The sequence below is a fragment of the Hydra vulgaris genome, chromosome 11 (assembly GCF_038396675.1).
Source record: "Hydra vulgaris chromosome 11, alternate assembly HydraT2T_AEP".
Classification (NCBI taxonomy): Eukaryota; Metazoa; Cnidaria; class Hydrozoa; order Anthoathecata; family Hydridae; genus Hydra; species Hydra vulgaris.
In genome coordinates this window covers 20428611-20452259 of record NC_088930.1, presented here as the reverse complement: position 1 = coordinate 20452259, position 23649 = coordinate 20428611, and the positions used below count along the sequence as shown (strand labels likewise).

At 28.6% G+C, this 23649-nt stretch overlaps 2 protein-coding genes across 2 annotated transcripts in view; one reads left to right on the top strand and one right to left on the bottom strand.

Annotated features, from left to right (window-relative positions):
• Positions 1-23649, bottom strand: part of LOC136087508 (uncharacterized) — an 86478-nt gene that overhangs the window by 14119 nt on the left and 48710 nt on the right. The gene's annotated exons all lie outside the window — the stretch shown is intronic.
• LOC136086913 (uncharacterized) overlaps positions 15701-23649 on the top strand; it is a 30911-nt gene continuing 22962 nt past the window's right edge. The window contains exons 1-3 of the mRNA XM_065809412.1: positions 15701-15928; positions 16010-16054; positions 16105-16266. Of these exons, the coding sequence (XP_065665484.1) occupies positions 15701-15928; positions 16010-16054; positions 16105-16266 (435 nt within the window). The remainder of the gene's footprint in view (positions 15929-16009; positions 16055-16104; positions 16267-23649) is intronic.

The following is a 23649-nucleotide window of genomic DNA, read 5'->3' as shown; positions in this document are numbered from 1 at the left end:
TCATTATTTCTAAATAATGGAAGTTTTTAAAAGAAATAGACAAAAAGTCTTTAATAGTTTAAAAATTATTTCTGAAAAATGTTTATAAAAAAAGCTTCAAAAGTTTATATACAAAAATCTAAGACTCCGAGCAAAATCTTTTGACAGTATTTTTTGATCTTACTTGGAACTTCATGCTTATGTCACGTAACAATTCCTACATTATTTATCTGTTTGTAAAGCATCTGCTTTATTCACTTTTCGTTGTAGCTAATAACTGAGACAATCTTAAAAAAAAATCAACACAACATTTTATGTTGTTTTTGCATTTATTTTGTAACAAATGATTTGTTTCGGGTGCATCATACTTTCACAATTTTTTTAATTTGGAGGATCATTTTTAATGTGCTAATATTCCTTTTTAATATCATATAATTGAAAATAATATGGTAATTACTTTTTTTTAATATTAAAAATAAAGTCAATTTATTATTTAAAGTAGTTTTGTCTTCAACAATTTTTTTGTTTACAAATTTGCTAAAAAAGGACAGTTAATTTTTTTTTTGCGTTAAGCTTGGGTAGAGCTTTTTTATTAGTTATCCTTAAAAACCTTTCTTTCTCTTCAAATAATCAAACTAAAACAAGTAGTATGCCAAAACAAAGCATTGATTAAATTAAACACTGGTACTTCATAAATTACAGCCCTTTAAGAGATAAAGCATCTTATTTGTATAAACATTTGCAACCTAACAGCTATTTTGAAACTGGAGGCATTTTTTTTTATCTTTATTTATAGAAATGAAAATTTTTCTAGATTTTTATATCTGAAATTGATATGAGAGTTGAATTTAGAAACTCCGATTGGGTAAATTGTATCTGATACCAATTGTGAGGACTTCAGAGTTAAATTAATTAACAATGCTGCACAAAACTTTGTTATAGAAAATCCAGTTGTTATAGACAATCTGATAAAGGTGGTGTAAAATTTTCCAACTATATGAAACAGATATGTGCAATAGAATGAACAATTATTTCCATAACAATAATCTATTACACAAAAATCACTTTGGTTTTTAAAAAAATAACTTAAATGATCTTTTTTTTTTTTTTGAAGCATCTTCGCATTTAACAAGGGTGCAAGCAAACACTATTAAAGTTGGAAGTTACTGAAAGAGAAAAGATGAAGTTTATAAAGCAAGATAACGATTAACATATGACTTGGAAGATTGTAAATTATATAAATCAGGTAAGCAAGATGAAGGAAGCGAGTTCTAAAGAACTGATGTTTGAGCAAAAAACGAGATGAAATAGAATTTTTTGAGCACTTAGGAACAGTCATAGTAAAAGAATGAGATTTAGTTGATTGAAGAGTAACACCACAATTTAGTAGACGGCACAAGAGCTCTTTATAACAGCGCCCATTATAGCATTTATAGGAAAAAGAAAGAAAAGCAAAATTACGATGATGTGACAATGATTGAAGGTTGGCTGCAAGTGAAGGTCTAACAATGTTTACGATTCGTTTTTGTACCTTGTCTTAAAGATAAAGGGCATCATTCCAAGATTCGCTCCAGATATGGCAACACTATTCCATGCAAGGTCGAATTTGAGATTTATAGAGATAAAGAATAGAATTCGTAATGAGAAAGTGGCGAGCATGATAAAGAGATGCAACATTAGCTGATGTTAATTTTCAAATGGATTTGATATATAGTTTCCAAGTAAGATAGAAAGTAAGAATTAATCCTAGAGGACGAAGTGTAGATTACTCATCGAGTACATTACCGTTCAAAATTATAGGAAGATTTATATTATTGCAATAACAATTAGCTGAGGAAATTGAGTTTTATCTTAGTTAAAATTCACCAACCACTGAGAGTCCCATGCTGTTGCCGAAGTGAGACCTTTTTCAAGCTCAAATAGCCCCTCTAAGGAACCAGAGAATGTTGGCTTCTTATCAAGACAAGAAAAAATGTGATCTAGCTTAGATCTAACAAGCAAAAATGTTTAACAAAAAAAAGTAGATCATTTATCACACATCCACATCTAATGCACGACCTATCGGGTATAACCGTTAACAAATCACTACCTTTATACAGTTATTTAGTTATTTAAACCTAGCGGTTACAACCGTTAAGAAAATTAAAGCGTTTGATACTGTAGATCGCATTATTTTGCTCCTTAAACTTAAATATTTTGTCTATTTTGATTAAATATACCAAAAAATTTGTTAGAAATATCCTGTGGTGTTTCGCAAGGATCTATTCTGGGGCCAATTTTTTCTTGATTTGTTTAAATGACTTTTATAAAGCATCAAATCTTTTTAGGCATCATGTTTGCAGATGATACCTAAATAATAATACTTCCCAATTCTATTCGACTATGAACGATGAATAGCAAAATGTATCAAATTGTTTCACATTTAATAAAATAACCCTAAACATAAACAAAGCAAAATGGATTCTATTTTTTCCCTTCTCCAAAAGACATTCCGTACGCAAAAGTATGCCACAATTTTTTATTGATCAAGTTCAAACAAAGAGAGATTTTGAAACAAAATTTTTTGATATTTTTTTTCATGAAAACATCCAACGGAAACAACATATTGTTTTCATTTGCACTAAAGTGTCTAAAAGTATTTTAATCTTACACAATGCCAGAATATGTTTTAAATAAAAAATTTTAACACACCTTTATTTATTATTTGTTTACAGTTATATAAATTATGCAATTACTGCCTGGGGTAGCACAAGCAAAAGATAAGTCTTTACTGCAGTCAGAAACACGCAATGTGTCTATTTAACTTTGTAGATCGATTCTCACATAATTGATTCTTACAACATTTTTTATGGAAACGAGAATGCTCGATGTATACAAATTAAATGTATTTAATGTTTTATTTTCCATTTATATGTGGAAAAACGATTTAACCCCTTTAGCTTTTAAAGGTTTATTTATTTTGAAACCCATAAACAAATAGATCATAAAAAATAATAATTTTGCAAAAGAATCATTTTGTAAAACAAGAATCAATCAGTTGTAATTTCATATGGTGCACCATATCTCTGGGTTGTTTTACCAAATTTTGATTTCTTGATTACTTTGCCTTTCAAAATATTTTTGAATACTTTTGATAACGTAGTTATACAATTTATAATGAAATTTTATGATACAATAATAATATTTATATTTTGAGTATTATTTCTTCCTGGTATGGTAATCAGGGCTGGCGCGAGTATATCACGTGGGCGTTTTTTTTTTGGGGGGGGGATGCTTCCATTACAGTTTTTGCCAATAAAAAAAAATGTCCTTGTTTTTTAATTTTTGCCGACTGACTGGGTTAAATTTTTCTTGATTGATCAAATTTAGACCGCCTGTCTAAATTTGCCAACTAACCCTTTCCCTCCCTCTCTTTCCCCCCTTCCCCCCTCTTCCCGCACACACACACACTCACCCTTCGCGCCGGTTTTGATTGTAATACACGTTGTTATTTAAAAAAACTGGCGATAAGATCTTCTATCTGACACCTTTGTTTGTGTTCTAATTTTTTTATCTAGAATTTGAATTTATTGGTCTACGGTTTTTACATGTAAAGGATTTTATAACAAATAGAGCGAAAAAAAAAAGATAAATAATATAAAATAACGTTGAAAAGAAAAAACTATTTTGATTGCATATTGATGACATAAACATAAATCATTTGAATTATAATAAACATGCAAGTAACTTAAGCAAACAACGTTTATTGATGATACGATGCGGAATTACATTTTTCTATTACTTTAAACAAACCCACCGATGTTACTTCTGCTGACTTCATTTCTGCCACTATAGAGTCTTTAAATTTTTGTGAGGAGTGTTTATTTAGCAGCAATTAATTGCAGCAATTGACATAATATTAACAGTTCAAACATCATATTGACAAACTCAGTTGATTTTCGAAATAAGGAATAATAACAACAGACATATCTGACCCCTTCTAAGCAAAGGCTAAAAAATTAACAACAAGAAAATAAAAAATCTTCAAAAGAAGTAGAAATAATTAATCTTCAAAAAAAATTTAAAAAATCTATTGCGGCATAAAATCGGTCATAAATATATCACGAATGTAACTTCGGACACATTAACTCTGCCTACAAAAAAATTATAGAAATATTCCTAACCTAACGTAGTAATTACTTTCCAGAAAAAGAAAAAGAAGTAAAAGTAGCTGGCTATAGAAAAGTTCTTAAAAAGTCAAAAAAAAAAAAAAAAATACCGAATATTTATAAAATTATGTTCAAACATAGCTTATATGTACAAGTTATAATATTTAAGAGTTTGAAAATCTTTATTATGAAATAGGTTAGTGGCCAAAATAAAACTTTGTCGGGGAGGGAGGAGGTGGAGGGGGGGGGGGAGGGAAGAGTAGAAGAGAGCATAATTTCTAAGCTATAACTTCTAAGCTGTAATTTATGTATGTGTAAACCTTCACTATGTCACTGTTTGCTAGAGCGCGCTATTTCTCCAGATTTTTTTGTTTGTGTTTGCCTTTTCAATCAAGTATTTTGTTATGGTAATATGACGCAACAAACATTTTTGGTATCCGCAAGGACATCGACTGCTATCTGATATAATTTGTATGATTAAAGGAGTGTTTATCAGATATAATATTTTTATGCGTTTTATCATATATAATCTATTTGAAAAAAGATGGTAAAGAAAGCTAATCAATCTTCTACTATAGGTTGTGGGCACCCTAATAACCTCCTTTATGTTGCGTTGGTGTCCAACCCGCACAAAGATGATTCGATAAATAAAATCTTATTCAATCAAAATAGTCCTTTAGAATAAGCTTGTAATTTTTTTTCAAACGTTAGTTTGACTTCACAAGATGTTTAAAAGTACATTTTTAAGTTGTTTTCAGAGCCAACTGAAGAACTCCACTTTTTTAAATCTCTTTCTTTTTTTTTTTACTTTTACTTTATCTTTTAAACTTTGATTTTACTTTATCTTGAGAGGATTTGTAAAGTCCCGATGAACATGCATGCTAAATTTGTTTCCTGGGTAAGGGGGGTCGTACCCTAATTTGTTTCTTTAATATTTCATTTTTTCTTTAAAGTTTGGGTTTATGATATTTTAGAAAGAAAGATTTATTGCAAAAAAGCTTTGAAAAGGCGTTTTTTTTATCTAGTTGTTATAGTATTAATTTTATTGTCGGGAGGAATAGGTTAGTTGCCCTGATAAAAGTTTACCGTTAAGGAGCCGGGCATACTTTTAGCTATGCTGCTGCTTTTCGTTTTTTTGTCCCGAGAGGTCTCTGATCGGAGGTAAGGGGGGGGGGGAAGAAAGATTGTAAATGTTTTTTGCTTATTAGAGACATGCACACACACACAAAAAAAATGATCCTCGATATTTGACATTTGCCAACTATGCTTCAAAACTTGCCAAATGAAATGCTAAATGTACAAATGGGCTAACTCAAATGCATATATAACAGCATGGGGTCGTAACAACTACTTCGACAGAAATGAAAGTTAGTTGTTGTTTGTTTTGTTTATTTATTAATAGCTATTCATAAAACTGTTGTCTGAAATAAACTAATTTCAATTAGTCTATTCCAGAACAAATATTCCTTTATTATTCTATTATCTAACAATTATTCTAGTTAGTCATTTCCAGTAATAACTTTCATTTTGGTTAGATTGGTTTTTAAAAACAAACACGCTGAATAAAAGAAGCCAAAATACAAAACTTAGAATAAAATTGCAATATACAGAGCCATTTGCAAATCAAGAACAATAAACCAGACAGTCTTTTAAAAAAAACTTTTAAATAACTAATGTAAACAACATCGAGGTTAGTTTAAAAAAAAGAATTATAGTTAAAAATGTAAAAGTGAAAGTAACAAACTTAAAAAAATGTATACATTTTCATAACCACAACAACCGCTTATTTTAATTTATTTAATAAAGCGAATTTAGTAAAAACACACTTTCAAATTTAAATTTTTATGGTCGGTTGTGAAGAAAAGTGTCTTGTTGTTATTTTATCGTATAGATGAAATAACATCAAGTACTTTTTTTTTCAGTAAATTTTTGTTACTCTTTTTACTTTAAATTTTCAAAAATTAAAAAATTAAATTTTCCAAAATTAAAAGTAAAAATATTAACAAAAATGCAAATCACAGTATCTTAGCAACCAGATTCCAATCACATATTTAAAGCCAGGCCCGTAGCAAGCTTTTTGTTTTTGTTTGAGAATTTAACTTTTTTGAGAATGTAATAACATGGAGAATGTAATAACACTCCAATAACTCTAATAACACTTTTTTGAGAATGTAATAACACTCCAAACAATTATATATTCATGTTTATGTAAAGCTTTTCAAAAGTATTGCGATAATCGGAGTCTGTTAACAATAAGCCCCTAAATTTTTTACCATCATTTCATGCCATTAGCGTGAGAGCGACAAGTTAATAACATTTATATATTCATTTTTTTTAACATTTTAAACTAAATTTAAGGTCATTAACAACTCTCTTATGTCATGCAATAACCTCTTAGTGTTAAAAATTATGACCATATAAATTTTGAGTAACCTCCCCAATAACTAAGGGCATTTAAAATATAATCTTTATTTATGCTAAAAGTTCTGCTGACAATCAAATTCTGTTCCTCATTCAAAAGTTCGAAGCGAAAGTAAATTTAAACAAATGACGCGGACTTAAAATTTGTCGAAGAATAACGAAGAAAATTAAGTTTTTATAAATGACTTTAGTCGACAAGATCATTTGTATTTTTTAAACAATATTATAATATTGTGTTATTCAAACAATATTATAATATTATTCAAATTATTCTTCTTATTATTATTAATTTGATAATTAACAAATTAATTTTTTTTCAAATTTGATTTCGTCATTGATTTTTTGTTTTATTAGGTATAGACATTCTTTAATGCAGTGGTTGATTTTTAATTTTTATTTTGTATTTTTTTAAATTTGCCGTTACGTTTTATTACTTTTCTTTTGTAAAATATACGAACGGCAGGGCAAGAAGAAGACAAAAATAGTCTTATTGCCAAGCCCCTAAATATCCCTAAATAATAGAGTCATTAAAAACTTGTCATTAAAAATTGATGATCATGTATTTTTCTGAAGTTTGTGTTTTAACAAATTTATTTTAGCAGACAATTATAGTTTAGTATTTTTTGGGAATATATCTAAAACTTAATATATATGTAGCTGAAATACGAAATTCTCGTGTTTTTGTATGTTATTTTAAAAAAAGAGAAATCTTTTTTTAAAAAAACATACTAAAACTGAAGAAATATTGCAGAAATAACAGAAATTTTAGACAATTTTATTTTTTTCACATAAAAAAATTATTTTAAAAATATTATCCATGAAAATATAAATTAAACAAAATACAAGAATTAATTTCAGATTGATTTAAATACAAGTATTGCGTGGTATTATACCACGTCAAAAGCAATGCAAAAAGGTTCCATAATTTGAAAATGCGGCGATTCCTTTTATCACCAAACCGATTGGAATTACTTAATCAACAGCATCTTTAACAAATAGTATTATTAATAGTTACGTACAAATGAGGTCTTTTAATGTGTTGTTAAAAACCTTTATGGTAACCAATAATATAATGATGTCTACTTGCATAAATTTTGGGATGGAATATTATTATAGTTATGAAAAACCAATGATTTTGGTTAATAAATATACTTTTGGTAATTAAAACATACTTAAGGCCCAAACTTAAGTATGTTCTTGCTTATATTACATTAGAATGGTTAGAATAATGTTGAAACAACCACTTTATTCGGTTTGGGTGTAAACTTCATATAATCATAACCTTTGAATTTTGAATTTTAAAACCTGTCAGCTTAAATTTGGTGTAATAAATAAAAAATAAAAGTTACTAATTTGTTGCCCTCACATTTGGGGTAGGGATGGTAAATGTTTTAGGATTTTTTCCAATCACCACAAGTTTTTTTTTTTCAATTTACGTATAAATCATTGCTTAGCTACAGCTCGGGTTATACGTGTATTACACAGTGGCGTAGCAAAGTATTTTTGGTCAGTTGACATACGTGGTCAGGGTGTCCAATATCTGTTTCTCTGGAACAATAACTTTTTTAAAAACAAAACAGAAAAAAAGCTCTTTAAATTTATCTTAGGGCTCCTAAACCTTGCGGCTCTAGGTTCAGTTAGCTGTGGGACCGTAAGTTTTGCTACTACTGGCCTTGCGGTAGCTAGGCCACTGATACTACACGCAGATAAAGATATTTAGTTAAAAAGATCTAAATTTTCCATGCCCATATATAAGTATCCGATTGGTATATGCACCTTCTACTAACTGCCTTGTTTCAGCTTTGTCTAAATTCCAATCCTTTCGAATGGATGGCCTGACAGTGAATATTTTTGAGACGGTTTGATTCAGAGAATGGTTATTAAAGCCAAAACTATCTTGGACCAGAATTAGAGAGGGTTTAATTCGTGGGCAGAAACCTATTGTTGATATTTTCAAACTTTACAGGGAAGAAATACCTAAAACCGCGCAAATAAAATGTTGCGGCAAGTTAAATGATAGTGACTTAAAGTTTTACTCTTTTGCATTACTTTTGTACAAGATGCTATCAAAGTTATTGTAAAATATAAGTAAATTTATTTACTTACCTTATATAAATTAATTTTAATTTACTTTATAAATTATTTAAGATGTAAGCTTATGCAATTTAAGTTTTATTTTATATAATTTATTTTTAATAAAGATTTGTTATTACTTTTTAAAAAAAAATTCCTACATAAAGTATATTATTTTAATTTGTATATTTAATTTACATTTGGTAGCATATTTATGTAATTTATTTCCATATGCAAGTTTTTGTTTATATATAATTTATTTTAATTCGTTACTTTTATAGGTAAATGCAAATTACAGTTTGAGGAGCTTTTATGTTACGTAATGTAATTTTCAAAAGTAATTAACTTTTAAATGTAAAAGTAAACAGCTTTTTCATGTAACATACTTTTACATGTATAAGTAAATTACTTTTTGATGTAATCTTCCTTTACGTAACTTACGTTTGAAAGTAAAAAAAACTTACTTTATAAATTAAAAGTCGTTTCAAATAAATATAATTACTTATGCGGAAATGTAAATTTACATAAAACGTTTAAAATTACTTCATACTTTACTTTTTGATAAATATTTACGTATAAGTGAAAAAAAAGTAAATAAAAGAGCCATCCCTAGTCCGCAGACGTTCAAGCATTTTATTCCAAATCAATATGAAGATATAATAATAGTAATAACGGGTGATGCGGAAGTTATCGGACAAAATAAAAACGTCAATAACTTATTTATAAATAAAAAAACAAACTACTATTATATTTTTTTTAAATAAAGCATTTATCTTATAATCAAAATGTATTATTTTTTATATGAGAAAACACCACCATCTGCAATTGATCTCAATTTCGCTCTGACGCCTTTCATATGCGACTGTAAAAAGTTTAAATCAATTTCTTGTAGTTTAAGTTTACTGCGATCAATCAAAACTTGCTCTGTTAAAGCTTGCCCTTGACGAAAAAGGGCAGAAGTAGTACCTCATCCAAGCCATGCATGGATAAACTAAACATTTTTCACAAGATTTAATAGATTTGACAAGACGTTCTTTATACTTATGATTGTTTTCGTATCTTTATTGATACTCTTCTTAGCTTCGCGGCGCTAAAAAAGATCGCACATGGTTTGATTCCACATATGAACCAACATCACAAAATATTTGTATTATCAGCAATAATAGTAACATGTTTTCCGCTTTGTACCATTCCAATTCCATTGTGGCATTAGTTCTGTCAGCATGCCCTTTTCATTCCACAACAATATTACCTTTTTTTCTTAGCTTCATTCTCAATGTCTTGATCAAAGCAGTTTTAATATTGCAGTTTGACAGAAATTCAGACTGTTAGCATTATTTTGATTGTAATGCAATGTCGTCAAACCTTTTCTCTTTCCTATGATGTTTGTAATCTTCAACGAATGGTTTGTAAGCATAAAAAAAATGGAGATATTTCCACCATACTTTTTTGCAATATATATATACAATATTGTTCCATGATGTTTGAATAGGTAACAGGAAGATACCAAAAAAACTCAATTCACCAAAGCTCCTCGGTTAAAAATATAGGCTGTTTTATTTATTGTGGTTTATTTAATTGCCTTTATATAATACCAGACTTGTAATGTATAATTTCAGTTTTGTAAATTAACAACTATTAATTGTTTCTCAACTTTTTATCCCAAGATGTCTTTGATTGTGTGTACTGACTTACATAGTTTAATGTGATGATTTTAATTGTTAAAATTGTTGATTCCTACATGAGTTTTCTATCAAGCTCTGAATTGTTGGATTTTCTCATTAAGCTATTTGTAAAAAAGAATTTGGGTTAATTTATATTTAAAGCAATTAGATGTATGTTCTGCCCTGTAAATTAGTATAATTATTGTATGGAACAAAACATTAGAGTCAACTATATTGCCATTGACCGCTGGCAGCAATTTGGTAAGTGTTTTGGCCTGCTTTGAACGCATGAGAATTGCTTGGTTGGCTACAATATTATCAAAACTGTTTTGAATATCCAAACCAAGAATTTCTGCTCGATCGCAATTGATTTTTTAATCATTATTAGCATCAGACCAGTAAATATACATCAAATTATTGAGTCTTGAAACTGGAAAGGATTAAACAGCTGTTCTTAAATGTTTTAAAATCTTTAGTATCTCTTTTTTGCCGTGACTTACAAGATGACAATGACAGTGACTCACCAGTTTCACGTGACTCGCTAGATTCACAATGTAGCTGGCTACTCTCAAAACGATGCTTTGTCAGTGTTGACATTGAATCATGTATTGCTCCTCATTCGTGCAAAGTACTAACGCTAAGGTGTTTTTTAATCTTAGACATACCCTTTCCACTTGTTAAGTCTCCGATGCTTTTTATTGATCTCATTAGGCCTCCCAGTTGCGAACTGCGCGTCTGATGGACAGGTAACTGCTTATGAAGTGTATATATTGAAGTTTATAAAGTGCAAAAATTAAAGATATAAATGAGTGCTTTTGATATTTATGTATCCCGTTGCGGAAAGTAAATTAGACATAAGCCTTATGGCTTCCAGATGTTCTTACCAGTTCTGATGAAGTTATTAATAACGCTAGAGTATTCTAAATATAGCAACGATAGTTATGTTTATATGTGTATATATATATATATATAGTCACATATATATATACAGTCATATGTCATATTATACTGATTTTGTAAATTTGTAAGCTTTTAACCATAAGGGCTAATACAAAATTATAATTAGAGCAGGTAATTTCATTAATTTGCTGTATAAAAATTATTGTATAATAGATGTGTTTTTCATTAAATGAGTATAAATTAATGATAGGCGCAATAATTACCATACAGTTTCAGGGATGACTTTTACCGTCAGGATAAAGTTGCATAAAACCGTTTCACTGTGCCCAGTCCTCACAACCAGTTGAAATAAATAAAATTTGCGAAAAAAAGGTTAACACCGGGAGACAATAAAATAGTTTGTTGTTACACATACACACACACACACACATACACACACACACACACAAACACACACAGCCACACACACAAAATGTCAATAAAAAATTACAATTGTTTCAATAAAAAAGATATTGTCATTAAAATTTACAATTGTTTCAAAAAAGAAATTGTAATAATACAATCCTTGCTAAAAATATGCCAGTGTAAAATAAAACAAATTTTAACAAATTTTTTGAAAAACGACAAATTTTGCAAACGCAATTATTACCATACTAATTCTTGATATACTTTTTGAACATCATATGAATATTTGCAGATATGGTCTCGTTATTTAGAGTGTTCCACAGCGAGGTGTCTGTATATGACGTACAACATGTATTATTATGTATGGAGCCTTAAGGAGGTAGAATCAGATTTTTTCAACAACGAAGTTTTTACGTAAGATTTTTATAGTGAAAAGATTCTTCACAAATTCTGGACTTAGGCAATTAATGAATTTATAAGTTTTTGTTCATAAGAAATTGCAATTATCTTAGATGGATCATAGAACTGCTTAAAATTTTAATAATTTATCTTCAGACAAATCAAATCTTTTATAAACTCTGCTTAGAGCTTTTTCATGAACTCTATTAATAAGATTGTCAATCTTTTCTTGAACAAAACATATAATTTAGAGGACAATAAGTAAAGTTAGACAAAATCAGGGCCAACAACACGGGTTTGTTAGTGGAAGAGGGGAGGGGGAGGGGGAGGGGGAGGAAGTACCATTAAAATTTTTAAAAAAGTCCTCTATGTCTAAAAATTTCTGAAAAAAAAAGTTTAGTAAAAAAGTGTGTATGTAAGAGGGGGGGAGGCAGTGACTTTTGGCCCTCTCCTCACTCCGATATCGCCGGCCCTGAAAATAAAAGCATGAAATAGCAAAATACATATATCACGAGAAAAAAAATTTTCTATGCCTGAAAATAGCAAAACATTTGCCATTACCTTTACTGCATTACCTTTTAATTTTTCACATACTTTAGAACTTTATCAATTGTTATAGAAAGTAGTTATACCTTATCTGAGGTAAAAAAAAAATTGGGTCTTATCTGGGTCAACAAACATAGATTTTAACTAAAACAAATTAATGGTATTCGTTGCTTCTTTTTGCGAACTAAAAATAACCTTTGCAATGCTATAATCACAAGAATAAATAGGGTTATAATCCGCAAAATTACAAAATTCTGTATCTTTGATGAAAATAAATAAATCATTTATAAAGATCCTTAAAAAATGGGTTCAAGGATTGACCCTTGAGACACTCCAGCTAAAATATCGAATCTAGGCTCAATAAATATCCTAGTTTGTTTATATACAATAGTTTTGAAAATTTGAAAGATGGGCTGGAAGAATACAAATTGGACGGTAGTTCGACTTGTCTATTAGGTCGTTTTTCTTAAAACAAGGTATAACATCTGCCAATTTTAGAAATAACGTGAAATTGTCATCATGAATACTGTTATTTATGGAATCTGTAAGATTGTCCCTAAAGTAAACAATATTAGAGTTTAACATTGAAGTTGGTACATCGCCACTAGTCTTTTTATTATTACTCATGGACCTTATCATTTTTGCAATATCAAGAGGTGTGATTTGACGGAGCTGGAAACTATGTGTGCAAATTCTAAATTTTTTCTTTACTGAGATGATCAATATACTTTTTGATAGATGCATTATCTAGGTCTATAGAGCAAGAAAATAAAGACGAATGTATGAGGTCTGTACTACCAGATGGCATTGCAACGTTTATAAAATACTTATTAAAAATATTAGTCAATAAAAAGTTGTCAGAGACGATATTACCGTTTTCAACTAAAGTGATACGTTAGAATTACCTGATTTATCTGAAAGGCAAGGTTTAGTTAACTTGCAGAGAAATGTATCTGAAATCGAGAGAATGTTAACTTTCCCAAAGTAAATTTTCTGTAGTTTAGAGTTTAAATTTGCCACGCTATTTCTTTGTTTTTTGTACCTTAGCGCCGAAATATCAGATTTATTACTGAGGATTTTTTTATATAATGTAGAGCGGAGCATAGTTGCTTTTCATAAGTCTTTAATGTGCAATAAAGATTCAAATCGAAAAAATATATAGACGTCTTAAGTTCTGTGTCGTCTAAGGTTTTGTGTTGTCTAAGGTTCTGTGTCGACTGGGTAAAGATAAGATAAGACACTGTAAGATAAGTGTCATTGGAAAATCATAGAGCATTATGTATACAAGTTTAAAGTAAAATAAGATTGTTAAAAATATTAAAATTACTTTTAAAATTAAAATTAAATATTGAAAATGTTGAACTTCATTATAATATGTTTTAAATATTAAAAAGTAAAGTTAAAAACATTAGAAAGAGTTTTAATTGAAATACTTCCTTCCAAAATAAACACCCTTATTCGATGTGTATACATTTTTTGCACTTACTTTTCAAAGGACGTCTTATTGAGACATTTTATTTGTTTGCATATGATTTTATTGGCACTTGACAAACTCCTAAATTTATAATACTTTTTTAAAATTGTTTACAAATAAAACGAGGGAGTACGCCACTAGGCTTTCGAGTATACACATAAAACAAGGCAGTATTTATACCGTAACATACAAATATTTAATCAATTCTTTATAATATCCTAATACAATGTCGTATATATTAATTTTATTTGACCTACAATATTTAAGGAAACAAAAATGAAAATTACTTTGAAATTTATAATTTTATTTGTAATTTTTAATGATAAAAATAATAAAACGATAAAGAACGATAAAAAGAATTACATAGTTATGGTAATGTAATTTATTTTATCGTTAAAAATATCTTTTAAAAATATTCATGGTCTTCAAAGTAACTTTTAGTTGCTTCTCACCCCTTGTTCAGTTGAATCTATAAACTATAAATAAAATATAGAATATATTGATTAAATGGGCATCATATTGAATCAAAAAAAAGGTTACTTTTTTTCCCGTTTTTGTTAGAGTATACATTATTACAACAAACCTATGCACAAACTTGAATTTGCTGTTTGTGTTATAAGAAAATAAAATGATAAATAAACTGATAATGTAGCTTTCGTCATTTCAAATTTATCAGTTATTTGACAATGCTTTCTATTTATTTATATATCTATTTAGTGGAATCGTTAAAAATAACGTTGCCCGACGATAAAATTTTATGCGAGTTTTATGAATGATAGCCAGACCTGATTTATAGGATAGCGTTAGTGTAGGCCGTGTCTGGCTATGGTGTAAACAGTTCTTGGGTAGTAGCCACATATAATCCACATGTAGCTTTATTACTTTTACAACCTAAGTATTATAATACCCTACCATAACTAACACATCAAATAATACCATAACCATATATGTTCCACATCTAAGCAATTCTATAAATTAAATGAGGAAATCACACTCGATTTATGGGATGGCAAGTGAATAATGATTACACCTCACTTTTCTTATCAGTTAAACTGTTTTTACTTAACAGAAATATGTAACAATTTAAAAAATTTGTTTAAGAATTTCTTTAATAGTATATTTTATGTTTTAAAATTTTACTTTGCACCCTACCGTAATAATCACGCGGTTCAAGATGGAAAACATAAACTACTTAAAGTATTTATAAACTATTACTGAAACTTTTACTTTTATTTTATTTAAAAATAAATTTGTTTGCTTTTGTATATCTGAGAATTAAAGTTGTTCAGAATTAAATCTTCAATAAAATTAAAAAAAAACTTGTTTATGAAAGTTGATCAGTAAACAAAGGTGTGTAATGACTCAAAAATTTATAAACAGTATAAAAATATATATAAAAACAGTATTTGATTTTCTTTGCTGTACGAACTGTCGCAGAACAAACAAAATTTTACATATTGACATCCTGTCATTACAGATTTAAATAGCATGAAATAGCATAAAAACATTTTTCAAAACGTAAACAGCGCAATTAATGATAATTTACAATACGTGTTAAAATAGTTATTTTTGCTTTATTTTATTTAGTAAGGATTTCATATATTGGTTTTTTTACCCACCTCTCAATATTATTTTCTACAAACAGTCTCCGAAACTTTTTTATTAAATTTGACTTCAAAACTTTATCGGAGATGTTGTTTAAAGGAACTGTTTTAATTTTGCTTATCCACGAATTTGTTACTGTAATCGAAATACCTCTGGATTATAAATACAACGAATGTTGTCCCAAAAAGAATGATTGCGAGTTCTGGTTAGAGATAAAAGAGAAGTTAACAATGATATATAAGAAAGATTTACTTTATTCTTCTGGTGGTTCTTTATTTCTATATAACGAATCTCCTGGCCGAACGCAACAAAAGGTCTATAGTTAAAGTTATAAATATATTATAAAGACATATTTATCAAAACCAAAGTCTAATGTTTTGATTTTTGTTATGCAGATACCCTTAGATGATGCGATTTCAGCAGATCGAGAAAGCCGAATGGTAATTGTAATTAATGGTACACTACCCGGCCCACGTTTGTTGTTTACGAGCATCAAAATTTAATCATTTACGTTGAAAACCTGCTGCTAAGTGATGTTACCACACTGCATTGGCACGGATTGCATCAAAAAGGAACCCCTTATAAGGATGGCGAAGGATGGATATCTCAATGTTCTACTTCTGCTGGCCAAACATTCACTTACAGATTTAAGGTAATAAGTAATAATTTTTATTGGTTTACTCGATCCTTTTTGTTTTTAATCTTTTTAAATATTTTGTTGTTATTTCATTTTCAAAAAGCAAGCCGTCAATAAAATATAAAATGCCAAAGGGTCTTAAAATTTTTTTGAATAATTGACAATCGGGAGGAGAGTATAGAGACCAAAACGATGTCAAGTTTTTCTTTACTCTATCTATAAGCAGATTTAAAAAATAACATTAAAAAAAATTAAATGTTATATCATGAAGAAAGTAATAGTAAACACGCACTTCTAATTACTTTTTAAGGGGTGGGGAGTTAAAAAACTGACATAATTTTTTAGAGGGAATATCGAAAAAGAGGTAACGATGGGGAGAGGAGATCAAAAAATCAGGAAAAATTATTGACATCATTTATGAACGGCCCCATATTATTTTCTACCAAAGAACTGAACAAGACTGACAAGGAAATTTTTTTAAAATAAAAATAAATATAAAAAGTTCTTTTAAAGTTTTTCAGTTTTCATGGTATTTTTAGTAATGTGCAGTACCGTTTTAAGGCGAAGGATGATAGGGTTGCAGCCCCAGTCCCTTTGGGGCTGCAACCCCATGCAAAACTGGCCGTCTAGCTAGGAAACTTTTTTTATTTGGGAAACAGAAAGCTTTTCTTTTCGCATGTTTTTTAGGTTTTTTTTATAAACAGTATTTTTAAAAAAAGTCATTAGTATTACATTTAACATAGAAAAATGTAAAAATACAAAAAACTATTAAAGGAAACGATAACGATCAATACAATGTCATAAATATGACAATGATGATCAATTTTTCAAACCAAGAAAGAATATCACGTATGAACAGTACATTTTTACGAGCACAAAACAAAATGAAGAAAATACTGCCGTATTACTCCTTAAAACTAAAACTTCGTATTGATAGAACCATAAACCTCGAAAATGTGTTACTATAAAATATATATACCATGTAATATAAATACTATAAAAACATTATTTAAGTGAAATATGGCATAAGCAAAACATCTATCATAATATGCTGAAGCAATTGGCTGGAAGTTCAAGATATGGTTTCCCACCTCCAGATGAGAGATATATCATAATATTTGATTCACATATTAACATACTTAATTTTTATGAAAACCAATTAAATTTTATTGATTAAAAATATAATTTTATTTACAATATTTATTAAAAACATTGTTTCATACTTTATTTCACTGGTTTTAAAGCTAGTATATGTGAATGAGGAATGATTGGGTGGATTCGGACGCATGTTTGGAGTTTGGGTTCCGGTCAACTTAATCCATTAACATAATAAGCAACTTTTTTTATATAAATATTAACCAATTTAAAATAATACATAAACCTATATAGTAATTCAATACGTTTAATAAAAAGACCTTAGATTTAAAAGAAGTGTTTTTAAAGTGTTTATTTTCATTAGTAAAAAGCCTGTGTTTAAATTTCTAAATGATGACATTTTCATTCTTATTTTTTGTATATTAGAGGCAGTTTTTATAGACCATGTTTTTTAAATGTGTTTATAACAGTTCAGAGTTAATTTAGTATATATTACATTTGTGAGACACCGGTAAAAAAAAGGTAAAATCATTGTTTAAAAATGTGTCCGGGGCTACATTTTAAAACTTGCCTTTTTTCTGACATTTTTTCTTTTATGTTTTGGATATTATTAAGGTACACAATATTTTTTTTTTGTTTCTAATTCTAAATAGAAAAATGTTTATACTTTTGAAAAAGTCTTTTGACTCTTTGTTTTTTGTTAGTACTCGGGTACAATGTATTTTTTCCTAAAGTGTCCGGGGCAACCCGACTTTACCCTCGATATTTACTTTTTGATAGTATAAAATATATAAAAAAAAGAACATATAAGTAAATGAAAATAAAATATCCCAAAAAATGTATGTAAAAAACAACAAACAGTTCAATGCAATATATACTATATAATGGTTTTACATTCAAAGTATTTTTGAAGGCCTTGAAAACTGACTCAGCCAAGTACCCTAAGTTTGTTTAAGTTCGTCAGGCTTCAAGGATTTGGCTGACATAATTTGATTGCAAAACATAAGGTGGCTTTTTAATTCTAGCTGCAATTACAAAAGTAAATACATACTTTAAAAGTTTATCACGATATTTTTTAAACTTTCCTAATACTTGTCTCTCACTGACTCATTATCACGGGCATGCAGTTTTCATCAATATAAACTTTATAAAAAACTTTTTGTTTAGTTGGCTAGTTGTAAAAATATCAATGTCTAAACTTATTAAATTGCATTCGGTTCCTGTCATTTGTCAAATCAAAGTATTGTACGTTGCTTCGGTGTAATGACTCTAATCAAAGTATCGCTTAAATTTAAGAGGATAAAAAGAAACCACTGAAAAGCGTACAAAAATTTTTTTCAGAAGGTCTATTGAAGGCTTCTTGCAAATTGTCAGACAACCCCTATTAGGGTCGCGACCATATGCTAGAACCGCTGAGCTAGACAAAGAGTGATATTTATCAATCAAAGAAGAACATTTAGTTCAAGTTCTTATTTTTCTATGTTTACATGCTTTTTATCATATTTATATATAGATATTTTTTTTTACAGACAGGACTAAATCGAAAATTTAAAAAAATAATGAAACAATAAAGCACATTACATGTGGTGTGACCCAAAACTCAAACTTAGAATTACTACTATTTTTATTGAACTTAAATGATTAATACTCAGCATCAAGCATTTTAAATGTTACATTATTTACAGACGATTCCGATCTTTTTTATTCCAAAAAAAATATAAAAGTTTTGTTAAATACATTTAGTGAAGACTTATTCCAAATAAATAAGTGCCTAAGAATTATTCCAAATAATCAAGTAATAACCTCTCTTGAAATGTAGAAAAAGCTTTATTTGTTTTATATTTAAAACGTAATATATCATAACGTAAATCAAAACGTTATAAATCATGGAACCTCAAATATATTGAAAATAAAATCTCGTTAAATATTTTTATATTACATAAAACTAAACCATATCTCAGTAATGCATTTTTTTAAAACAATTTTGTGTATTTTTAGTTTTATCTCTTACTATAATATCTAATGGGGTATTAAGAAGTTAAGAAAAACTAGATAAAAAACTGAAGTAAGCAAAAATTTTCGCGCACACAGTACTGTTTACTGTGAATTTTTCTTGAGGTAACTTGAAGCCTTAAATGTATATAAACTTAATATACATGTTTAAAGCAAAGCTTGAACTTTCTCCTAATATACTTTTTAAGTAACAACTTTGATGTTCCGAAAACTAGTTTAAGAAAAGTTCTTACAAAATCCAATATTGTGGACCGTTTTTATGGAAACCTTTGTCATAATTTATTACTACAGTGGAAAGGGTAGACCGGTGTGGTATGAGATTTTTACTCACGCGTTTTTTTTTACTCCCCAGTAAAAATCGCACATGAACTTTTTACTCCCTAGCAGCGGCGGACTAAGACTTTTTGGAGCCCTGGGGCTATTTTACTTTGGAGGCCTTTTTTGTGTGCCACAACGCAAAAAATGACTTTAAATTAAAAAAGAGGTCCTCAAAACTATTTTGGGGCCCGAGGTTATCGACCCCTAAGCTTCCCCCCCCCCCCCCAATAATTCAACACTTTTTCTGCTCTTCAGTAAAAATCTGATATTTAGTTTTTACTCCCATGATGAGATTATTACTCACATCAAATAATAGAAGGCAAAATATATTTTTGCAACCAATACACTTTGTACTTTGTAAATACTTATAAATGCTTTAATTACTGCGGTTTTACTGGTAATTTGCTTAAGTCAATTCAAACGCATATTTGTAAAACTAAAATGCTTGAAGATGCGACATGGGCAACTGATGCGAAGGTAGTCGGATGTGCCTCATTTATGGAGGTAGATATCCAAGTATACAGCAAATATAAAAAAGAATCATGATAAAATATAAAAAGATCATCAACAAAAGAAATTTTTTGTTTGCTAAAATCTTTTTGCTTTTTTTAAAAACAAAAAGATTTTATTGCTTTTCTCTAACTAAAACATTTATTCTTTTACTGGTTTTATTTATCATAAAGATAACGTGTTAGGTGGTAGTAAACTGAATTTTAAATGTATATAAAAAGTAGTTTTCAAAAAACTAAATGGTATTATATTAGATCAAAAGAAAAAAAAAATTATTAAAAATACTTTGACGGTACTCATAACTCCGACTTTCATTTAATAAAAAACTGCGAAAAGCTGAAAGCAGAAGATGTTGCTTATTTATCATCAGCACTATCTCTCGAACAAGAATCAGACAAACTTAAAGTTTGTTAAATACGAGATTAAATAATGAGATTGATAAAAAATGCTAGGTTAAATAATGAGATTGGACTCTTTGTAAAATGTACTACAAAATTTTTTATTGACCTTAAGTATTGCTTACTAACTAATCTTTACCAGCCTCATCCACCCTGCGATTTCAAAGACGACTTTTTTAAATACCTAGTATACTTTATTGTTATAATATTGAAAAAGATAAAAAGTTGTCTTGGGTATTTTGTGCATAATTTCCTAAACCTGTTTAAAGGAATTTAAGGTGTCTTCATTACTAATCTTTTCACAAAATAGAAAAACTTTAGTAAATGTGCCAAAAACCATACCAGCTCAGCATGATATCATGGAGCTCAGCGAGATACTGAACATTGGGCATCAACAATAAGAGATAAAGATATTCTTTGTAAGATAGATAGTCCAGTAAAACAAACCTTTGAAAATAGCTGAATTACAAAAATCGAAGTCGTCTGGTATATCAATATCATATCAATATCAAACATACCAACAATTTTATTTGCAAAGTTTTTTTAGTTTAAAAAGTCTTACTAGTTTAAGTATAGCTGAGTACTGTGAAATAATATGTGCTGGACTTTCATAAAGATTAAAAAAAGAGTTTTTGCCTAAATCCCATTTTCTTTTCCAGCAGTGCTCCTCACTGGCTGGAAAAGAAAATGGGATTCAGGCAAAAACTCGAAAGGTTTACCCTAAATCTGTTTTTGTAAACCTTTTGAGTTTTTGCCTGAATCCCATTTTTTTTTCCAGCCAGTGGTATGTTTGATGTTGATATGATATTGATATACCAGACGACTTTAATTCTTGTTAAAAAAATTTTTTTTTTGTGAGTACTACGTTTACTAAATACATTTATTGTGCCATTAAAAAAGTTGCTCACAAATTTATTTTCTAAGCAAAAATTAAGTTTTAAATCAATTTTTAAACAAAATAAAAATGAGTCGTCTGTTGTCAAAATAAAAAAAAATTATTAATACACTCGTTTACTGGGTTAAAGCGTTCAACGGCGACATTTTGTTTATTAATATTGTCTAACATTTTGCCAGTTGATTTCAACGCTACAAAAATTTTAAATAATGTTTATATTAAAGGGGATTACTTCTTTACTGCTTTTCATAAAGCCTCAATCTTTAAAAATATTCTCAAAATACAACAAAGACGAAAAATACATTTTGCCGCAAAATATTTTATGGGAGTAAAAATCTGATAATGGGAATAAAAATTTTACATGAGATTTTGTGGAGTAAAAAAAATGCGAGAGTAAAAATCTCACATACGCCGGGTCAGGTTGGCCCTCGTTAGTCATCTCGTTAGCCTCGTCGAGTTTTAATACATCAAAGTAACTTTTGAATAGTTTGTTTGACGTTCAACTGGTGTTCAACAGTAATGCATTATTCGAGTTCTACATTTAAAGCTTAAAATTTAAAATTTAATTTTAGTATATAATGTTTGTTAATGGTTTAAAAATAAAAGCGTTTATTCTTTAAACATTACGACGGGGTAGGTTAGCCCAATGCAAATGAGCACGTTGGCCATATGTTAAAACCAATCCTTAACAATTTTTATTTTGTTTTTAAATAGCTTGTTTTCATTTATGATAATAATATTATGTGTTTTAAAATATTTTCAAAACAAAAAATTGGGGTAAATAATAAAAATATAACAAATAAGAATTTTATGTTTTTTCAATATTTAAAAAGTTTCATGCTTAGGTCTAACTAGAGGCGTTTCAACGGAGGATAGGGGAGGGGGGGGAGGAGAAGCGTAAATAGCTTACCAATGTTGTTTAATAGGGTAGAGCCGGCGTTGAACACCCTGGACCCCGGACCTCTTGTTTCTAAGCCAGTGGTTCTTACTAAACAATTCAGCTTCTATTTAACAATTTCTATTTAACAATTCATCACTAAATATCATTAAGATAATTTAGTTTTAACAATTTTTATACCTAAAGTGATAAAAATTTAAAAAAATGAAAATTAAAAAATTAAATTAAAACCATTTTATTATTATTTATAAAATTAGGATTGTTATTAATTAAACATAAAATTAGTTGTACATTACTCATACAGTTAAAAACTAATCAATAAAGTGAAATCTTAACAAAATAAACAAATAAAACAAGGAGCCATATATATAAACAAATAAAACAAGAAGCCATACATTTGTTAAAATATTTATTTTGTATTTACATTTATTTTAGAATTCCTTTGTGCGGAATTATTCTCCAAGGAATTTTAAGTTTTGCAATCGTTAACGATCATGCAAACAGAACTTTGTAAAACCTTAATAATTGTCCAAATATTAGGAATTGTTGTGCAGCAATCTTTTCAATCGTGAAAGTAATATACTTTTAAAGCAATTTTTTAAAATAATTTAAAGCAATTTTCAATCGTGAAAGTAATATACTTTTAAAGCAAACTTTTAAAAACGTTAGTAAATTTAAAACGAATCCGTTTTAGGTTCCCCAAAATTGTGACCTCAAGGCCGTCGCATAGAAATCCCATAAATAAACCTAGGCCTGAAAGCAACATTAAATTATTTCATTATAAATTGCAACAACTTTTAGCAAATTTGATTTAAATTTTTTAACATGTATGTTTAAATTGTGTCACTATTTTAGATTTTATTCTACATTATATAACTATGGAGCAATTCCTCCTCGGCCACTATCACTTACAATTATTATCAGCTTTCAAGCTGATTAAACTGATTCGATCACCTTCAGTTTTAGCTTTCATCTGAAGCTAAAACTAATTTGCTTAAAACTAAAGCTGAAATATGAGCATAAAACAAAAGCTGAAATCCTTACTTTATATGTAACATAATGGTTTTGATGTAAAAATTTTGTTTTAATACATGTTTGTTTTTTTAATACTTTAAGAGATAAGAAAATGTTTTCATGCCTTTCGCCCGATATTCTTTAAATAAAAAGTATATTTTCTTACAATAGGGGAGATGGGGGCGCATTGATCGCCGTAGCAGTGTTTTGAAAATTGCGCAGAACCTGAAAGAGATGTAAAAACTTATTAACTACGA